Source organism: Quercus suber, unplaced genomic scaffold (genome assembly GCF_002906115.3).
Source record: "Quercus suber isolate HL8 unplaced genomic scaffold, Cork oak 2.0 scaffold_228, whole genome shotgun sequence".
NCBI lineage: Eukaryota > Viridiplantae > Streptophyta > Magnoliopsida > Fagales > Fagaceae > Quercus > Quercus suber.
Window position 1 is genome coordinate 625481 of NW_027069686.1, and position 17388 is coordinate 642868.

The 17388-nt window shown below is 34.3% G+C and overlaps 1 protein-coding gene and 1 pseudogene across 1 annotated transcript; one reads left to right on the top strand and one right to left on the bottom strand.

The window, feature by feature from the left end:
• Positions 1-674: 674 nt before the first annotated feature.
• LOC136070366 (putative disease resistance protein At3g14460) lies at positions 675-2168 on the bottom strand. The gene has a single exon (XM_065780241.1). It carries the CDS (start codon positions 2166-2168, stop codon positions 675-677), a length of 1494 nt encoding a protein of 497 aa, XP_065636313.1.
• An 11235-nt stretch (positions 2169-13403) lies between these two features.
• LOC112006788 (O-fucosyltransferase 20-like) lies at positions 13404-16794 on the top strand (annotated as a pseudogene).
• Positions 16795-17388: the final 594 nt, after the last annotated feature.

Consider the following 17388-nt stretch of genomic DNA (forward strand, 5'->3'; position numbering starts at 1 on the left):
GACGTACTTTATAATTCTTTTTAAAGCAGTCATGTGAGATTCTTTGGGGTTAGCCTGATATCTAGCACACACTCCAACACTGTAACTAATGTCAGGTCTACTAGTAGTAAGGTAAAGAAGACTACATATCATGCTTCTATAGAGAGAAGGATCAACATTCTTGCCTAAAAAGTCTACAGTGAGTTTAACATTAGGGCTCATAGGGGTTCTAACAGAACTAGTAGATTCCAAGCCAAACTTTTTCATAAGATTCTTAGCATATTTAGATTGAGATAAGAATATACCTGAATTTTGTTGAAGAATTTGCAATCTAAGGAAGTGAGTCATTTAACTCACTTTTATTTCCGGTATAGCTATCAAACTATGACAATCCAAAATGCAGAGAAATTGTAGAGAGCTGACATATTGAAGTCCCATTGGAAGAGAGACCAACTTCGGAAGTAAAACGAATACCAATTCGAGAAGGTTCCTAAGTCCTTGCCATTCCATCTCATCCCAATCATTGGATAAATCAACCACCTCATAGTAGTTAACTTCCAGACGTTGAAGTGCACTAAGATATCGCATGCCTTGAGGAAGAGGACAGTTGTCTAGCTGTAGAGTACGGAGAGAAATGAGATTTCGTAGGCACTCCTCTGGCAAAGCTTCTTCCGTTTCGTATAACCACATGAAGCTTAATTTGGAGAGAGGGCAACAATTGTAGAAGGAGAAGAAGAAGAAGAAGCGATTGATGGTAGATTCCCTGAAGTCTTGTTGTTTATCATCATCCTCTCCAATGACTGCTTCAAGCAACACTTCGCTAGAGTCAATCTTTCGAGATATGGAAACAAAGGAAAGGCAGTTAGCTGAGGGCAATCCATAATATCTAAATCAGAAAGACGAGGAAATGAAGGAAGAGAATCCCACCTTCCCCACCACCATCCCTTTAAATTAGGGCATTTGCTAATATCAAGTTCCTCCAAAGATGGGTAGAATAAAGAATCATTGTTATCTCTCTCTGAATCTGATATGTGCTCTAAAGAATCCAATCCCTCCAAATGGATAATTTTGAGAGAACGAAATTGGTCCAATGGTGAAAGATATTGGCATTTATTGCACAAATATAATTCAAATTGGACAAGATTTGTGAGCAACGCCAGCCAACGTGGAAATATCACTCCCCCGTATCTGTCTAAAGTCAATGCTTTGAGATTTATATTTGGTTGCAAGGTTTCCAATGACATGTCATCATAACTAGCACCCATCTCATTAATGTCTTCTTCTACACAAATTAAGTGCAACTTATCAATGCGTTGTTTCTCTTTCAAATTTGCAGCCTTATACTCTAATGTGGCATCTTTTATTTGTTTGAGATTTACAATTGACAGATTTCCTCTTAGCTCATTTAGCCTCTCAAGTTCCTTCAATCCACCGTTACTCCTAGGCACTGAATCAATCCTACCCTTACTCATCACAAATCTTGACAATGTCTGTAGATTAGTCAATTGGCCTAGTCCATTTGGCATATGAGTCAAACCTGAACACCCATCAATCTCAAGAAACCTAAGGTTGATTAATTTGTTAATATCTTTTGGCAATTCTTTAAGGTTTTTACACTTAGAGAGATTAAGTGTTTGCAAATTGTACAACTTGACAATAGAATTAGGAAGCATCTCAATGCCTTCATTCATAGAAAGATCAAGATATCTTAGATGCTTCAACTTTTTGATAAAACTTGGAATTGTTTTAATCTCCATGTTATGCAAATCCAGCAAGCGTATGAACTTAAAACTTGCAATAATTTCACTATAAGTTGAATCGTTTGATTTTATGGTATAATACTTTGGCATATACTTTGGTTGACATGGCAAAAGAAATGTTCTTATCCTTCTTGCTTTACATAATGAGATTGGAATTTCCGATGATGAGCACAATCTATCTTCAAATGACACATGACGAGTTTTCTCTTTAATGACTTTCACTTTTGAATTAATGGTGGTGCAATCTGATCTTGTTACTTGTATTGCTAAATCATGCATGAGATCATGTATCTTGAATTTTGAAATATTGCCAAGTTCATCTTTTTCAACCTCATGAAAGAATGATCTCCAAAGCAAATCCATAAAATACTCATCACCAACATCTTCTGGACATTGATCTTCTTCATACAAGATGAAACCTTGCGCCATCCACATATTAATCAAATTTGACTTGTCAATCTTGTAATCCTTTGGAAATAGACTACAATAAGCAAAGCATTGCTTCAAGTGGGAGGCGAGAGACTTTTATTTGTTTGAGATTTAAATTGACAGATTTCCTCTTAGCTCATTTAGCTCCTCAAGTTCCTTTCAATTCACCGTTACTCTTAGGCACTGAATCAATCCTACCCTTATCATCACAAATCTTGACAATGTCTGTAGATTAGTCAATTGGCCCAATCCATTTGGCATATGAGTCAAACCTGAACACCCATCAATCTCAAGAAACCTGAGGTTGATTAATTTGATTAATATCTTTTGGCAATTCTTTAAGGTTTTTACACTTAGAGAGATTAAGTGTTTGCAAATTGTACAACTTGACAATAGAATCTAGGAAGCATCTCAATGCCTTCATTCATAGAAAGATCAAGATTCTTATATGCTTCAACTTTTTATAGAACTTGGAATTTTTTAATCTCATGTTATGCAAATCCAGCAAGCGTATGAACTTAAAACTTGCAATAATTTCACTATAAGTTGAATCATTTGATTTTATGTATAATACTTTGGCATATACTCTGGTTGACATGGCAAAGAAATGTTCTTATCCTTCTTGCTTTACATAATGAGATTGGAATTTCCAATGATGAGTACAATCTATCTTCAAATGACACATGACGTGTTTTCTCTTTAATGACTTTCACTTTGAATTAATGTGGTGCAATCTGATCTTGTTACTTGTATTGCTAAATCATGCATGAGATCATGTATCTTGAATTTTGAAATATTGCCAAGTTCATCTTTTTCAACCTCATGAAAGAATGATCTCCAAAGCAAATCCATAAAATACTCATCACCAACATCTTCCTGGACATTGATCTTCTTCATACAAGATGAAACCTTGCGCCATCCACATATTAATCAAATTGACTTGTCAATCTTGTAATCCTTTGGAAATAGACTACATAAGCAAAGCATTGCTTCAAGTGTGAGGCGAGATGATCATAACTCAACATTAATGTTGGTAAAATGTCACTTTCATTCTGACTGTATTTTCGAAAGTTTATTTTTTCAAATAATGACCACTCAATTTCGGATTTTTTAAAATACAACAGACCTCCTATTGTTCTTATTGCCAGTGGACACCCCTACACATTTTTTTAAAATTTCATTCGCAATTTTTACAAAGCTTTCATTCTTCGGCTCTTCCCCTCTTCAAACGCCATCTTCTTAAATAAAGACCAGGCATGTTGTTTATCTAAACCCCTTCAACACATGCAGTTGCATAGGTTGCGTAATCTTTGCCACAAGTTCACTACGTGTAGTTACTAAGATTCTACTGCCTATTGCACCCACCATTAAAATTTTTTGCAATTCATTCCATTTTTCACGATCCTCGTTCCACACATCATCCAACACAATCAAGTATCTTTTTCCATTAATTTCTTTTTGCAGATAAGTGACTAGCGTGTCCATTTCAAGGTTTTCTAGTTTCTTACTTGTTACACCTCCCAGATTTTCTCAACAATTATCTTCAATCAAAATTATCAGAGACACACACCCACACTTTTAGCTCAAAATGTTTCTTGATTTGTTCTTCATCACGGAAGACAAGTCCAGCTAATGTGGTCTTTCCTAGTCCTCCGATACCAACTATCGCAAGGACCGAAACATTCTCTTTAGCATTGGGATCCAACAGAGATCCAATAATAGCCTTCTTATCATCCTCCCTCCTAAAACTGCTTCAGCATGTGAAAGAGAATGAGTCTCCCTTCTTGCCTTATGCCTGACTTGTATCTCCTCACAACGTTCATCCAAGTGAAACTGCCTGTCCGCAGCTATAGCAACTAGCCTCTCCCTCATCTCCTTAACCTTATGACCCATTCTAACACCATATGCAAGCTGGTTAGGTTTGGAAAATAAGATGCGTACCTTTTTGGCCTTCTTGTCACGGGTCATCACTTCCCGTCGCAGGGCCTCAGTGGAGATTTCATCCAGTAAGTCATCCGCATCAAACATGGCGTCCTTAAGCCTTTGCAGCCACAGTTTGATCGCTTCACCGTTGTGTTGCTTCGCCTCTGCATCCATAAGGACAGCTTTGATAGTGGAAACTGTCTCCTTGAGTTTGTTGATCTCGTCTTTGACACCCCAGATGAGCGCAATCTCTTGGACTACTAGGTCGCCGCTTTCCCAATGATTCCTTTAGCAACGCCGGACAGAGCTCCTTCCGCCATTTCTTGAATTAGAGAGAATTGAATGAATGCTAATTGTGTCTTTGTGAGAACAGAGAACTGGAGGGTAAGAGTAAAAACCAGAACAATCTGTGACAGTGGGTGGGAATGGACTATTCAGGTGGAATAAAAGAAAAAGACCATGCTTTTGAGTGCTTCGATGAAAATAAAACGCGTAGATGTGGGGTCCAAGGATGCGAAGAATACAAGCATAGTTTCCCAACTTGCATCAATGGCTCAAAGCAGAGAAAACACCCATTGGACCTCAGCACCAACAGAAAACCGTGTGGACCACAAGTGTTTCCTTTCCACTCTTCGCCATTATTAAAGCAACCTTTGTCAATTGTCATATACACATGCACTGCTACTGTAGTTTTATGACTTCTATCTTTCTTTTTAAACCTTTTCTGAGTTCACACTGAAATTATATACTGATCTTGTTGATACGTACTAGCTAGGTTGTCCTAAATTTCAAGGCCCACTTGGAGTTGATTCAGGAAGGGTAAAAGCTCAGTCTAAAACTTATCTTGATGGGCTTCAGTGAGGCCTATAACTTTTTTAAGGGTTAAGTAAGGCCCATGGCTGAATTGGGGATGGGGATGATGATTTCATGATAAGTAAGAGCAGAAGGATCTGTGAACTGTGATAAGGGATGGAAATACGTGACAAAACACCAATGGTCCCCACTGCACCGAAAGAAAACCGTGTTCATACGAGGTTGTTGGAATTCGCAAGGCCCCTTAGAGTTGATTCAGGAAGGGCTTGCAAAAGCCTAGTCCAAAACTTCTGTTGATGGGCTTTGAGTGCGGCCCATGACTTTTTTTTTTTTTAAATTGCTGATGGAATTATAAATAATAGCCTTTTATCACATATCAACTTTCTTCTAAAAGAGTTTGCGCCTTTTTTCACAATTTTTTTCACTTCTATATACGTATTTTAAAAAATTACAAACAATGTTACTCAAACTATTCTGTTAAACACTTCCTATTCTTAGGGATTGTAATAAGAAGACAATAATCTTATGACAATTTATATATTCATTGTGTCTTTTTTGACCTATAATGAATATGTAAAATGTAATATTGTATTTCTTTATTTAGTAATTAACCCTGTCCGTAGGAATTAAAGTTGGATCTCTAGAATTCTTACCGTTTCATGTGAGAAGTTATCATTAAGGATTTTTTGATGCGTGACTACCTAGCATGCTGACATTTATCATGGGCACAATAACTAGCACACAAGAGGTGCATTTTTCTAAGGTCTTCTTTGCTTGAATCTGAGAAAGGTCCCAATCTCATCAATCTCTAAGTATCATACCAGATCCCTTTAATAGAATCATTTTTTTCAAAAAAAAGGACACCCATACCTTGCGGTCGCTTCTACTTTTCTGGCAGCGACGCCACTTCGCCAATCATTCTCCACCTCCTCTTTGCCTTTGGTTTTCTTCTTCTTCATCTTTCGTCCAAACTTGCTCCACTTCTGTTTTTCTTCTTGCTGACTGATGTTTGTTTTAACTTTCTTTGTTTTTTGTTTTTGTCAAATAAGAGACTTTACCTTTTGTTAAGTGTGGAAGTGTGCCCAGACACTACCCATGTGAACTTGGACCACTTAAATTTCAAATAGATTTTTATATATTTTTTAATATTAAAAAGACCCAAGTTTCAAAGGCATTTGACAATTCAAATTTATATTACTTTTGTTAAGGATACAAGTGATCTGCTGTTTACAACTACAAACTTGTATTATTACTAGGCGAAAAGCACATTTTAGTCTCTACATTTTTAGGCGATTTCTATTTTAGTCCCTAAATTTTATTTTTACCGCTTTTAGTCCCTATCTTGAAAAACGGTTCCATTTTGGTCCTTGCCGTTACATCAGAAACGGATATTGCTGACGTGACAAACGGCAATAATAAATAATATTTGTTTATGTCCACGTGGCCTAATTAATAATAAAAAAATATTTTTTGACATTAAAAAATGCCACGTCAGCATATAAATTAAAAAAAATAATTTATCAATTTAACAAAATAAAAAACAGAATTAAAAATTAAAAAGTAACAAAAAAAAAATTAAAATCCAAAAAATATATCAATTTAGATCTGTATTCATCTTCAACAAGAACGCTAAGGAACACAAACCCAGATTTTAGACATAAAAACACATGCCCAGATTTTCTCACATTTTCTTGCCCTTTCTTGTCAACCAAACGTAAGAACACAAACACAAACACAAATCGATCTCCAGCAAGAACACAAACACAAAACCAATAGGAGATCTTCTTAGATTTTTTCAAACCAAAAAACTCAGATTTTCTCAAACCACAAAACCCAGATATACAAAATCACAACTCAAACCCAGATTTTCTCATTTTTCCGAGAAACCAACACAAAATCAACTTAAACCAAACACAAACTGATCTCCAGCAAGAGCACAAACATAAACCCAACCATAGATCTAGAGCAAACCCACAAATATCACCTAGAAAACAAATTAACCCATAAATTTTAGAACTAGAAAAATTTGAAACAAACAAAGACCATTAGAGCAAAATCCCTTCAAACCCAACCGATCCTTGCAACTTCCCAATACAAACAAACCCATATGAAACTGAGAACCCAAACCCATATGAAACTGAGAACCCAAACCCATGTAAAACTAAAACCATGATCGAAGATCTGAGATTTTGAACCTAAGAAGCCGAGTCTTCAAGTGGAGGTGTCGAAGTCTTCGAAGCTGTTGGGGAGGGTAGAGAGAGAGAGAGAGAGAGAGAGAGAGATAGAGAGAGAGAGTGTGAGTGTGTGTGTGTGTGAAGGCTGAAGAGAGTTAGAGAGGCTGAAGGGAAATTTCAGCCTATTAGTCCCAATTTTAGGCTTTTAGCCTATTAGTTTTAATTGGTTTCTTGTAAGTTGGTTAGTTTGTATCGTTTCCTCTTACTCTATTCAGTATACATATGACAGAATCTCTAAAACTTAGTTCATCATGTGAATATAGAAATCATTTTCCAAAGTATTGGATCATCTTCAAGTTCTATGGTTTCCTCAAGCAAGTTTAATATTAATAAAAAAGAATAACTCATAAAAATAATTTAAAATTTTTTAATGCACCACACTTATGAAGGTTGTTGTGTTTGTGTGTGATAATTGAATGATGAACGGTTGATAAGAAAATTAAGACTTGGTTGTACAATATGTATGTATTCAAAAGATATTTGTTTTGAGTGTGTGTATATAACTATATATATAACTTTTGGAAGTTTTATTTTATTAATTTAAGAATTGTGAATTATTTTGTAGCTAGATTTCTATAATTATAAACCTGCACTGAGTTGTTGACAACATAAGCACATATGTCTAGTATTAACAGTTTATATCTCTAGCTCCTAACAACCCAATAACGTTCTAGGTTAGACAACACTTCTAAATCATGGAAAAGAATAGAAGTTAAATACTTCTTCCCATTGTATTTTATTTTATTTTATTATGAATGTTTTTTTTTTAATAAATGCTATCTTGCAAAATATCTATAATATGTGTATTATTAACTCTAGTGCATCACATGAGTTTTCATGTAGCAGTAGTATTAGTGTGTGTGTGTGTGTGTGTGTGTGTGTGTGTGTATTATATTTTGAGAACTCTTATTATATTATGGGTGTAACGAATGCTCAGAGGCAATTGTTAACAAACCATTATAAAAAAGTTTTGATATCACTTTTATGGGAAATAGAAAAAGCTATCAAAACATTAATTGTTTTTTTTTTTCTCATAAAATTTTTCTTAAAATTGTTCATTAACAAATGTCCTGAGGTCATTCATTAACATTTCCCTTATATTATTACCACATGTCAAAGCTAACCTTTTTTCAACATTTGGATCTCAACTCTCAACTACTTCGCCAATTATAAAATATTTCTTTTAATAAGTATTTTAAAAAATAAACCAAGAAAAATTGTCAATTGACATAGGATTATTATTGATATTGCCTGAAAAAATACCCATCCCTTTGCCAAGTCATCATCTTCAGTATCAGTTTCATTAATCCAACCCCACAAACTCGCCTCTCCTTTTTCAGGTCATAAATGTCTTTGATGCATAGTATCTCCCATTATCATACTTCAACCGAAGAGTGAATCCAATTAGATTCTAAATTTTATATATATATATATATATATAAAATTGTTTTTAAATGTACTCATGTATATGCATGAGGTTACACACTAGTACGATATAATGGACCTACAAGCGCACAACATTTATCACCTTCTATTTCTAGTGTTAAAAATATTTCTAATACAATAAAAAATTTTATAGTTAAAAATATTTCTAACACAGCAAACAAATTTATAATTTAGTGATGTTGTTTTGAGTTCAAATCTTCAATTCATCCCTACTTATTGCCGGTTAAAAAGAAAAAAAAAAAATCATAATATGAATTTAACTTCATCATAGCCAAAAGGCCCAATTATTTTATCCATACTCCTATAGAAAAATCAGATTTTTATTTTTAATGGATCTTATTAGTCATTAATAAACCAATAGCAAATTTTTTTTTTTTAATGAAAAACCAATAGCTATTAATTATTAAGTTCATGATTGATTTATAATATGTCTACTAAATCCGATCCTTTAATGATAGATCAAAATTGTATTTTGTACTGTGAGTGATATGACTCATGGTTACATTGGATACGATGCAATAAATGAATCAATCATCGTGCCTAGGGTTGTTCACTAAACCACACAAACCGCAAAATCCGCACTAAACCCGTTCGTAAAATAGCATAACTGAACTGAACCGCAAGTAATAGTGCATCGCACCAAATAATGCAGTGCAATTTGCGGTTTTATAATAAGAAAACCGCATCGCACCGCATCCTCTATATATTAATATGTTTATTTTTTTAATATTAAATATATTATTAATAGTTTAATAACCCTAGTTTTCCAAAAATAATAATAATAATAATAACTCTAGCAAGTGTTGATTAGGAAAACCAACCCAAAATATAGAAAAACTAGCTCAATAGTTTAAAACAAGCCCAAAACAAAGGGAAAAATCAGTTTTGGGCTGGGCAGGAAAATCCCTAAATTTGAAAAATATACTTGCTTTAAACCGCATCTTATATACTGCACTGCACATGTGACTGCAAAAATGAGCTACGTTACGATTATGGTTTTAGCTAAACTCTAAACCATACTGCACATGTGATTGCAAAAATAAGGTGTGGTGCAATTTTTTTTTTTTTGTGGTAAATGTCAACTTTTAAGTTTATTGGCATATTGACATTTTTCGTCAACAATAAGGAACAAATTAATTAAATTAATTTAAAAATAATAATAATAACCAAATTGATCACAATCAAAACGTAGGACTAAATTTTTATGCAAACATGGATGTGAATGCTCTAATGAGTTCAAGTTCTTTGGTCATTGTATCAAATGCCTATATTTCTTATGAAGTAGGTACCTTCTTGTTTAGTTCATTTATTTACAAGTCTAAGGGGATACCAAACTTGCAACTTCATTGGCCATTACAATTTGGATCATTCCCTCATCGACCCCAATATACACACAAATATGGTTATGGAACTTTTGATTGGTTTTGTTGGTTATGGAACTTCTTTCTTCTTCTTCTTCTTCATTTTTTTTTTTTGAGAAAAAAACCTCGGAACTTTTAACTAAAAAACTCATTCATAATCGATTAGAAGTACTAGATGAAGGTGTGGAGGAAAATCCTCTGTCCACACAGTTAAACCACTAGCATGTCTCGCATGCTTGGCTAGGTTATAAGTTACAGAATTACCTAGTCTACGAGTATGGGAAAAAGATATACTACGGAAGGCAACAATAGATTGTTTTGCAGAAGCAATCAAATGAGCAAAGGAGGAGAGAGATTCATCTACACTTCTCAGAGCTCTGATGATGACTTCTAAATCTCCCTCAATAGTAACAGAGGGCTAATTAGATTTTACATCTCGGAAACTGGAAATTTCAAAAATCAAGGAATTGTTAAACTCAAGAAAAGAGAAAAGATAAATATAGGCAAATTTAATCATCAGTGCAATAAAAAGAATGCAAATATGTCATATTAACCTTGACCAAGGATATCCCCACCCCTTCAAATAAAAGCTTTTCCTCCCTAACATAAGAAGAGCAAATCAAACAATACCAAAAGTCTTTTCAGATAAAGCTCTTTATCTCAAAACCCTACCTAATCTCTACTTCCTACAACAATACCAAAAGCTGGTTGTCTTTTTCTACTCTCTTAGATCAGATGGAACATTGCACTTTAAGAATTTAATTGTGGGTATAACTTTACTATACTCCCTATAAACTTTGGGCTATGCCTCAATATATCATCATTTACTTTATCTATAAAAAAAAAATAAATAAATAAAAAATAAAAAAAAAAAAACTTGGGCTATGCCTATGCCTTTATATTATTGATTCAACAAAATCGATTACTTATCCCCCCAAAAAAATAAAATAAAATCACTAACACATTAGAAAGTGTAGAATCAATGAAATAAAATTACCATCTGACAATTTCAAGAATTCTGTCATACTTTAGTTGCAGCTCACAGATTTAACCATTTCTAAAATAATTATAATTTTTAATTTCTATCTTCAAAAGTATGCCATGTAACAGGTATAGAAACTATCCAATCATGCGGGTATACACCAGTGAAGCAAATATAGACCATTATCTTTTGCAGATTGAATTCAATCAAGTATTACTCACCGCATTGTAAACCATGATGTCTGGTTCCAACTTTGGGTCCCACTTCCCAATTACTCAGGATATGTAGACACTTGTTGCCGGAGAGAAATTAAACAAAAATAAATAAATAAAAGAAATTGTATTTTCTCTCAAAGCTTTCTCTTTCCTCTTAGCAAGGTGTAGTGCACAAGCAAAAAGCATGCTATATGCAATAAAAATAAATGTATAATACCTGCATTGAATGAAAGACATTGAGTGCCTCCACAGGTCTATTCGCCTTTCCAAGTACATCAAGTGCAGTCGTGTATATAAATCTACAAAATGAAGAGGAAATGTAGTCAAAAGACCCTTTCGATCTATACAACAACCATGGTCCTAAGTCACTAGAGCCAAATAGTATTGATTAACTACTTTGAAATTATAAATGCTCAAACAAGCCAAAAATTGGTTGAAGCAAGTTCAATTCCAACGTGGAGAAATTATAGGATTTCAAGGTGACATGAAATTAAAGAAGGGCAGGATCAGTTCCAAATCTGAGGAAATTATGGGATACTTAGATACATAATAAAATATATCAAGGGTTTACTTAGAGATGGAGGATTTCTATGATTGTGTCTTCCAAAAATTCAGTAGTCATTCTCAGGAGAGGAAAAAGGCACTAATATGTTCCACAGAAAGAAAATATCAAGAAAGTAATTCCCATTTCCCACGCATAAAAAATAATAAAATATGACACCCAGCGAAGAAAGTAATCAAGAAAAGTGGCAGCATAAATACCTTCAATGCACAGTCCACTCTCGTCATCAATATGATCCCAGGATGCACTGCATCAGGTCCATTAAAAAGCCTTGCAACACTTTCGTAATGGGACTGCACAAATTTATTTTCAATCAACGCAACAACAAATAAGAATACAGCGTCTCATTATGAATTATTGATCACAAATTTTAGCATATCATACCTTATAATTCCTGCAAGCAGGACACCTGCCAGACCAATTCAACCATGTTAAATAAAAATTGAACTCCACAAGACATACATCTATCCAAATTCATTTTAATTTTTTTAACAAATGCACGTAATTACAACAACAAAGCCTTATTCCCAAAACCATGGGGTCAGCTCAGCTATGGATCTTCAACAGACTAATTGAAAAAGTCGTAAACCATTTCTTAATTAAAGAAAAACCCATCTGAAATTATTTAATCAGCAAATATATTTATATGGATTGCCGATTTCATAAGCTACCTCGATAACGCAATTCCATTCAAAATAATTACTTTTCAGTACAAATTTCAACACCACCAATCACCAAACACTATTTCTCACCCAAAAAAAAAAATGTATTCCCTAAGAATTCACCTCATCAGAATTCATTCTAAACCATAATTCAAAATCTAAAAAAACCATGTCTTAGTTGCAATCTAGTATTAAAAATAAACAAATAACATTTGAAATTTTGTGTGTGTTTTTTGTAATAATTGAGATTTGCGTGAAGAAGCAAATTAGCTAGTGTTTTAGTCTGAATTGTCCAAATATGAAAAGGAAATTCTCAGAATCAAAGCACGAACGAAAATTCAAAATTCCAATTAGATGGAGCAAGATGGCTTGGAAGAAGGCAGAAGTCTTGTACCTTCCCCAGTAAGAATCGCTAAGGAAGGCACCAACTAGAGAGAAAAGATAGACCGTTCCTGTCCATTTGCTTACATTGTTAGCTGCATCAGCATTGTCTTGACCCATCACCCTTGTCTAAAACAAAACCAAGTTCACTCCAACTCCAAAGAATGCCAATGTAGCCAGCTCTTGATTCACTGAATAATTATTTTCCAATACAACAAAAGACAAGTTAGCTTTATTATCTTTCGTGATTGTTAATAATACTAGACATTGATAAAGGAAACATGCAGTTTTATATGTCTCATAAAGATGGGTCGGCTATAGTACTTATATATACACAAAGCACAATGATCAAATATATGTACTCGTTGATTAAAGATCTGGCATAAAGCTTGTAATTGAACCAAGGATTTCTCAGTGTCCTCAAAAGAGCGCGGATTTCTTTCCGTCCACATCAAACAGCCAGGAACCATTTGTGTGTGTTCATTTTAACTTTAGCAAGTAGCCATTTTTCTATAATGGATGAAGTTCCTTTCCTTATTTGTGAATGTTTTTATGTCGTGTTTTAAATTATTATTCTGGTTTTTGTTTTATTTTAAATTTAGCAAGTAGTCATTTTTCTATCATGATTGAAGTAAATTAAGTTGCTTTCCTTATTTGTGAATGTTTCTATAATGTTGTTTGGATTAATATATTTTTCTTTTGGTGTTTTTTTTTTTGGTGGGTGCAGTGAATTTTATGATATATTTGATTTGGAGCACTTCAAGAGATTGTTTTAGCATTGCCATCAACACATCTTATGACAAAGCCAGTCGAGGGTAGTCCTCCACCTCATGCCACGCCACAAGGATCCGTGGACATTCTCTCAAACGGGTATGAACAATTTCTGTATATATGCTTTTGCGTAGTTGTGCTAGCTCCTCTTGATTGCTTTTTACTTATAAAACCTGATTTAGTAAACAAAAAGAAAGATGGAGGTAAGACACAGAATTGGCTGCTTCTAGACATGGTGAATTAGTTGGGGGCCTTTGGCTTTTACTGTGTATCAGAGTTATGAAAGTATGTCTTATGGCAGTTAGAGAAGAATCTTATTACTCCCTTCTGGAAAAGATGTCAACTGTTAGTTATAACTGCAATAATCTTGAGCTATTATGACAATTATAATGGTATTAATCACTTTAAACGCCATCAATTTATTGGCTTCAATTCTGTGCTTTTGTTGTAAACTATTTTAGTTGTTGCCATGTTGGATGGACCTTCAAAATGAGTTGTGCTGCTTACCAATTTAACTGATTGTCTCAATATTCTGATCAATACTAGTTTTGTGGATGTTCAAAAGAAAAGAAAACTGTTTTCATTTTCTCTGTTAATGACTCTCTCTCACAGATGGAAATTGTTCAGTTGTATATGGTGAAGAGCAGTCTTTTTGTGGATGCTAATTGGCCAAAGGATTATCTAATGCAATTTCTGTTGGCCTCTGCAGTTTAACAGAGAAGGGGTTCTGCTGTTACGTAGCTTGGATTCAAGGCTTACTAAGGATCTTCCTTCTGATCTGTAGAAGCTAAATGGAAGGTATTTACAGTCTCATTTTCTCATATCCTACTATCCTAGAACCTGTATGTATATCCTTTCCTCACATTATGTTTGAAAGCACTCACATTTTCATAAAGTAATAAACCTGATAGGATCATGTAATATTGTAAAATAATTTGCTTATTTTCAAACGTCCCTACTTAAATCATACTGATAGCACATTTTATTTATTTCTATCCATATATTCTCAAATTTCAAATTTATGCCTGTGCTAATCAATACTTGGCTGAATTTCAGTCCACCTTTGCCCTTTTGATTTAGCTAAGGTTCTATATTTAGCTGATTCCTTTGCCTCCTTTGTTTGACTTCAGGTTACTTTTCATGCATTGAGGTTTGCCCCACCAATTTTGGAACTTGGTAACAAGCTTGCAGAGAGGATGCGAAGCAAGGGACCCTACCTTGCTCTTCATTTAAGGATGGAGAAAGATGTATGGGTAAGAACTGATTGCCTTCTTGGTTTGAGCCATGAGTACGATGAGATAGTGAACAATGAAACTGCAAAATAAAAAATGACCTACCATGAGCGGAAGCTTGCAGGTCTCTGCCCCTTGAATGCCTTGGAGGTAACCAGGTAAGAATCTAAGTCTAATATGTGCTCCTGTACTTTTAACCTTTACTAGTGCAATACTGCAATATGTTGAACTGGTTACATTTTTCTATAATTGACAATTCTATAATAGGCTAAAATTCTTTTTGTTTTGTCATTTAATGTTTTAGGCTGCTTAAAGCTCTTGGAGCCCCAAAAAATGCGAGGATATACTGGGCTGGAGGGCAGCAATTGGGTGGGAAAGAAGCCTTGCTACCATTAACCCAAGAGTTTCCTTATTTTTATAATAAGGAAGACCTTGCCTTTCCTGGTGAACTAGAACCATTTGCAAATCGGGCATCTCTTATAGCTGTCATTGATTATATAGTCTCAGAGAACAGTGATGTTTTCATGCCATCCAGGTATCACCATCGCCATTTTCCCTAAGTATATACTGCATTATTTGTATCAATTTTGTAGAACATATAAATTTCCTGCATTAGAAATCACAAGACTACTTGCCATATTGATCTGGCCTTATCAAATAATATCAGCCAAAGGTTAATCATATAACACATGTAATGAGGGAAAACTGTAATTACTGTGAACACAGTGAAGTCCTTGAGACATTTGAGTTTGGAAAGTAATAATTAAGCAAACTTTTAAGCTCTTGTACTTCAATTTCCTTGAGAAAGACTAAAAAGTAGGCAATAAAAGTTTCTACAATTTGAAATTACAACATTGAAAGGTGCTTGTCATTTTCTTTTCTTTCCCACCCAATGGATAATTTTTTTGGAGAAAATAGGATGTATGGTTTGAGTTATTTGTCCAAAGAAAAAAGGGTTTTAGTAAAAGCTAATCATAGTGTGAGCCAAAATAAAAAACACCATTTTTGTACGTGTTACTGTTTTAGTATCTCACTCGTTACCGAATTTTAGTTTTTGTTCAATCATGAATGTGTCTATGACTCTATGTGAACCTATATACTGCCTGTGCCTTCAGAGCAGGTGGGAGGAAAGTTTTCCTGAATTTGAAATCTTAAAAAACATCCAAAATTTATTTTCTATTTGTCCATATTTTAAGCAGCCTAATGGATCATTAATGATCTTAAATCTATAAATTTAGAACCTCAAATATAACTTTTATGCTTCCATTTATGGAGACTGAAATTTGCTGTTTATATTATACAGGGACACCGGGCCTTTGCAGAACACAAGAAGCATATAACCCCAAACAAAAGACAGATGCCCCCTTACTTTTTGAACTCTTCTTTACCAGAAGCAGAATTCAACAGCATCATAAAGGAATTACACAATGAATCCTTAGGGCAGCCAGAGCTCAGGACTAATAAAGTGGGAAGGGACGTTACGAAGTATCCTGTCCCTGAGTGTATGTGCAATGGTTCACATACTCATACCAACTAGTGATTTCATGCAGAATGCTTCCACATGATTACACTGCAACCAATCCCTTCATCGAAAGATCGAAACTTTTTGGAAATTCCATTGAATTTGAGCCCTCTGAAAACCAGCTGTGACGCCTTTTGGGGCAACAATGGTTCGTTGGAGCACTATTTTTGAAGAAAAGCTTAAGTTGGCACACATGGCAACTACACTCACAATGATTCTTGCATTGAGATTTTGAGGCAAGATACATGGCCAAGTATGACAAAAACAGTACATGATACCGTATCATTTTTTGATTCTTTACAGGAAGAGTTCTTTTAGGATATATAACATTTCATTCTTTGTATTATATCTATGTATTATAGATACATGCGTGTAAATATGTATAAAAAGCTAAATAAGCACTTCTAATAATAATTTATTACATCCATCTTTGCAAGTTTCTATTTGTAGTTCTTCAGCAAATGCATTTCTATAAGTTAAGGATAGCTCTGATTGTCCTTTTACAATGCTTATATAATACAACACCAGCAAAAGCATATTTTAAGTTCTGGCTGTCATTAATTTTGTTCATTAAGTCTAGGAGCACAAAAAATTTTACAACTTTGTGATTGGTGTTTTTAAAATGGCATAAATGGTAAACTATGTGAAAGTGATGTTATTTCAATTATAATTTGTCTAACTGTGAAAAAGATGGTAAAATTTTTTGTTTCCCTGGCATTACTCATTTTCCATTTTGTGATCACCTAATCTAGTTTGTCATTGTAAGGACACAGAAAGTGGCTCCCGTGGAAAACCCCTCTGGTAGCGTATACGATAGTCCACACAATAAAAATGTAAAAGCGGGAAAAATGCACTCTACAATGGGAAACACAAACAGTGGACCTCTTCAACTATTATATCACTCATTCTACCTACAAAATGCTTATAGATGAATGGGAAAAACCCTATTTTTCCCGTGGTGTTACATACAATGCTCTTTTCACTCTTCTTTTTTTCTCTTTCTCAGATAGGACTATTCCTCCTTTTTGTTGGGATCCCTTTCTCTTTTGGCCTCCTTTCCTTTTATAGCTTTAATCCTTATTTTTACCCTTCCAACTGTTCTGCTTCCACCCAGAG

What these genes read in the sequence shown, in the direction of transcription:
- LOC136070366 (XM_065780241.1), bottom strand. Translation starts at nt 2,168, where the DNA reads ATGGCGCAAGGTTTCATCTTGTATGAAGAAGATCAATGTCCAGAAGAT.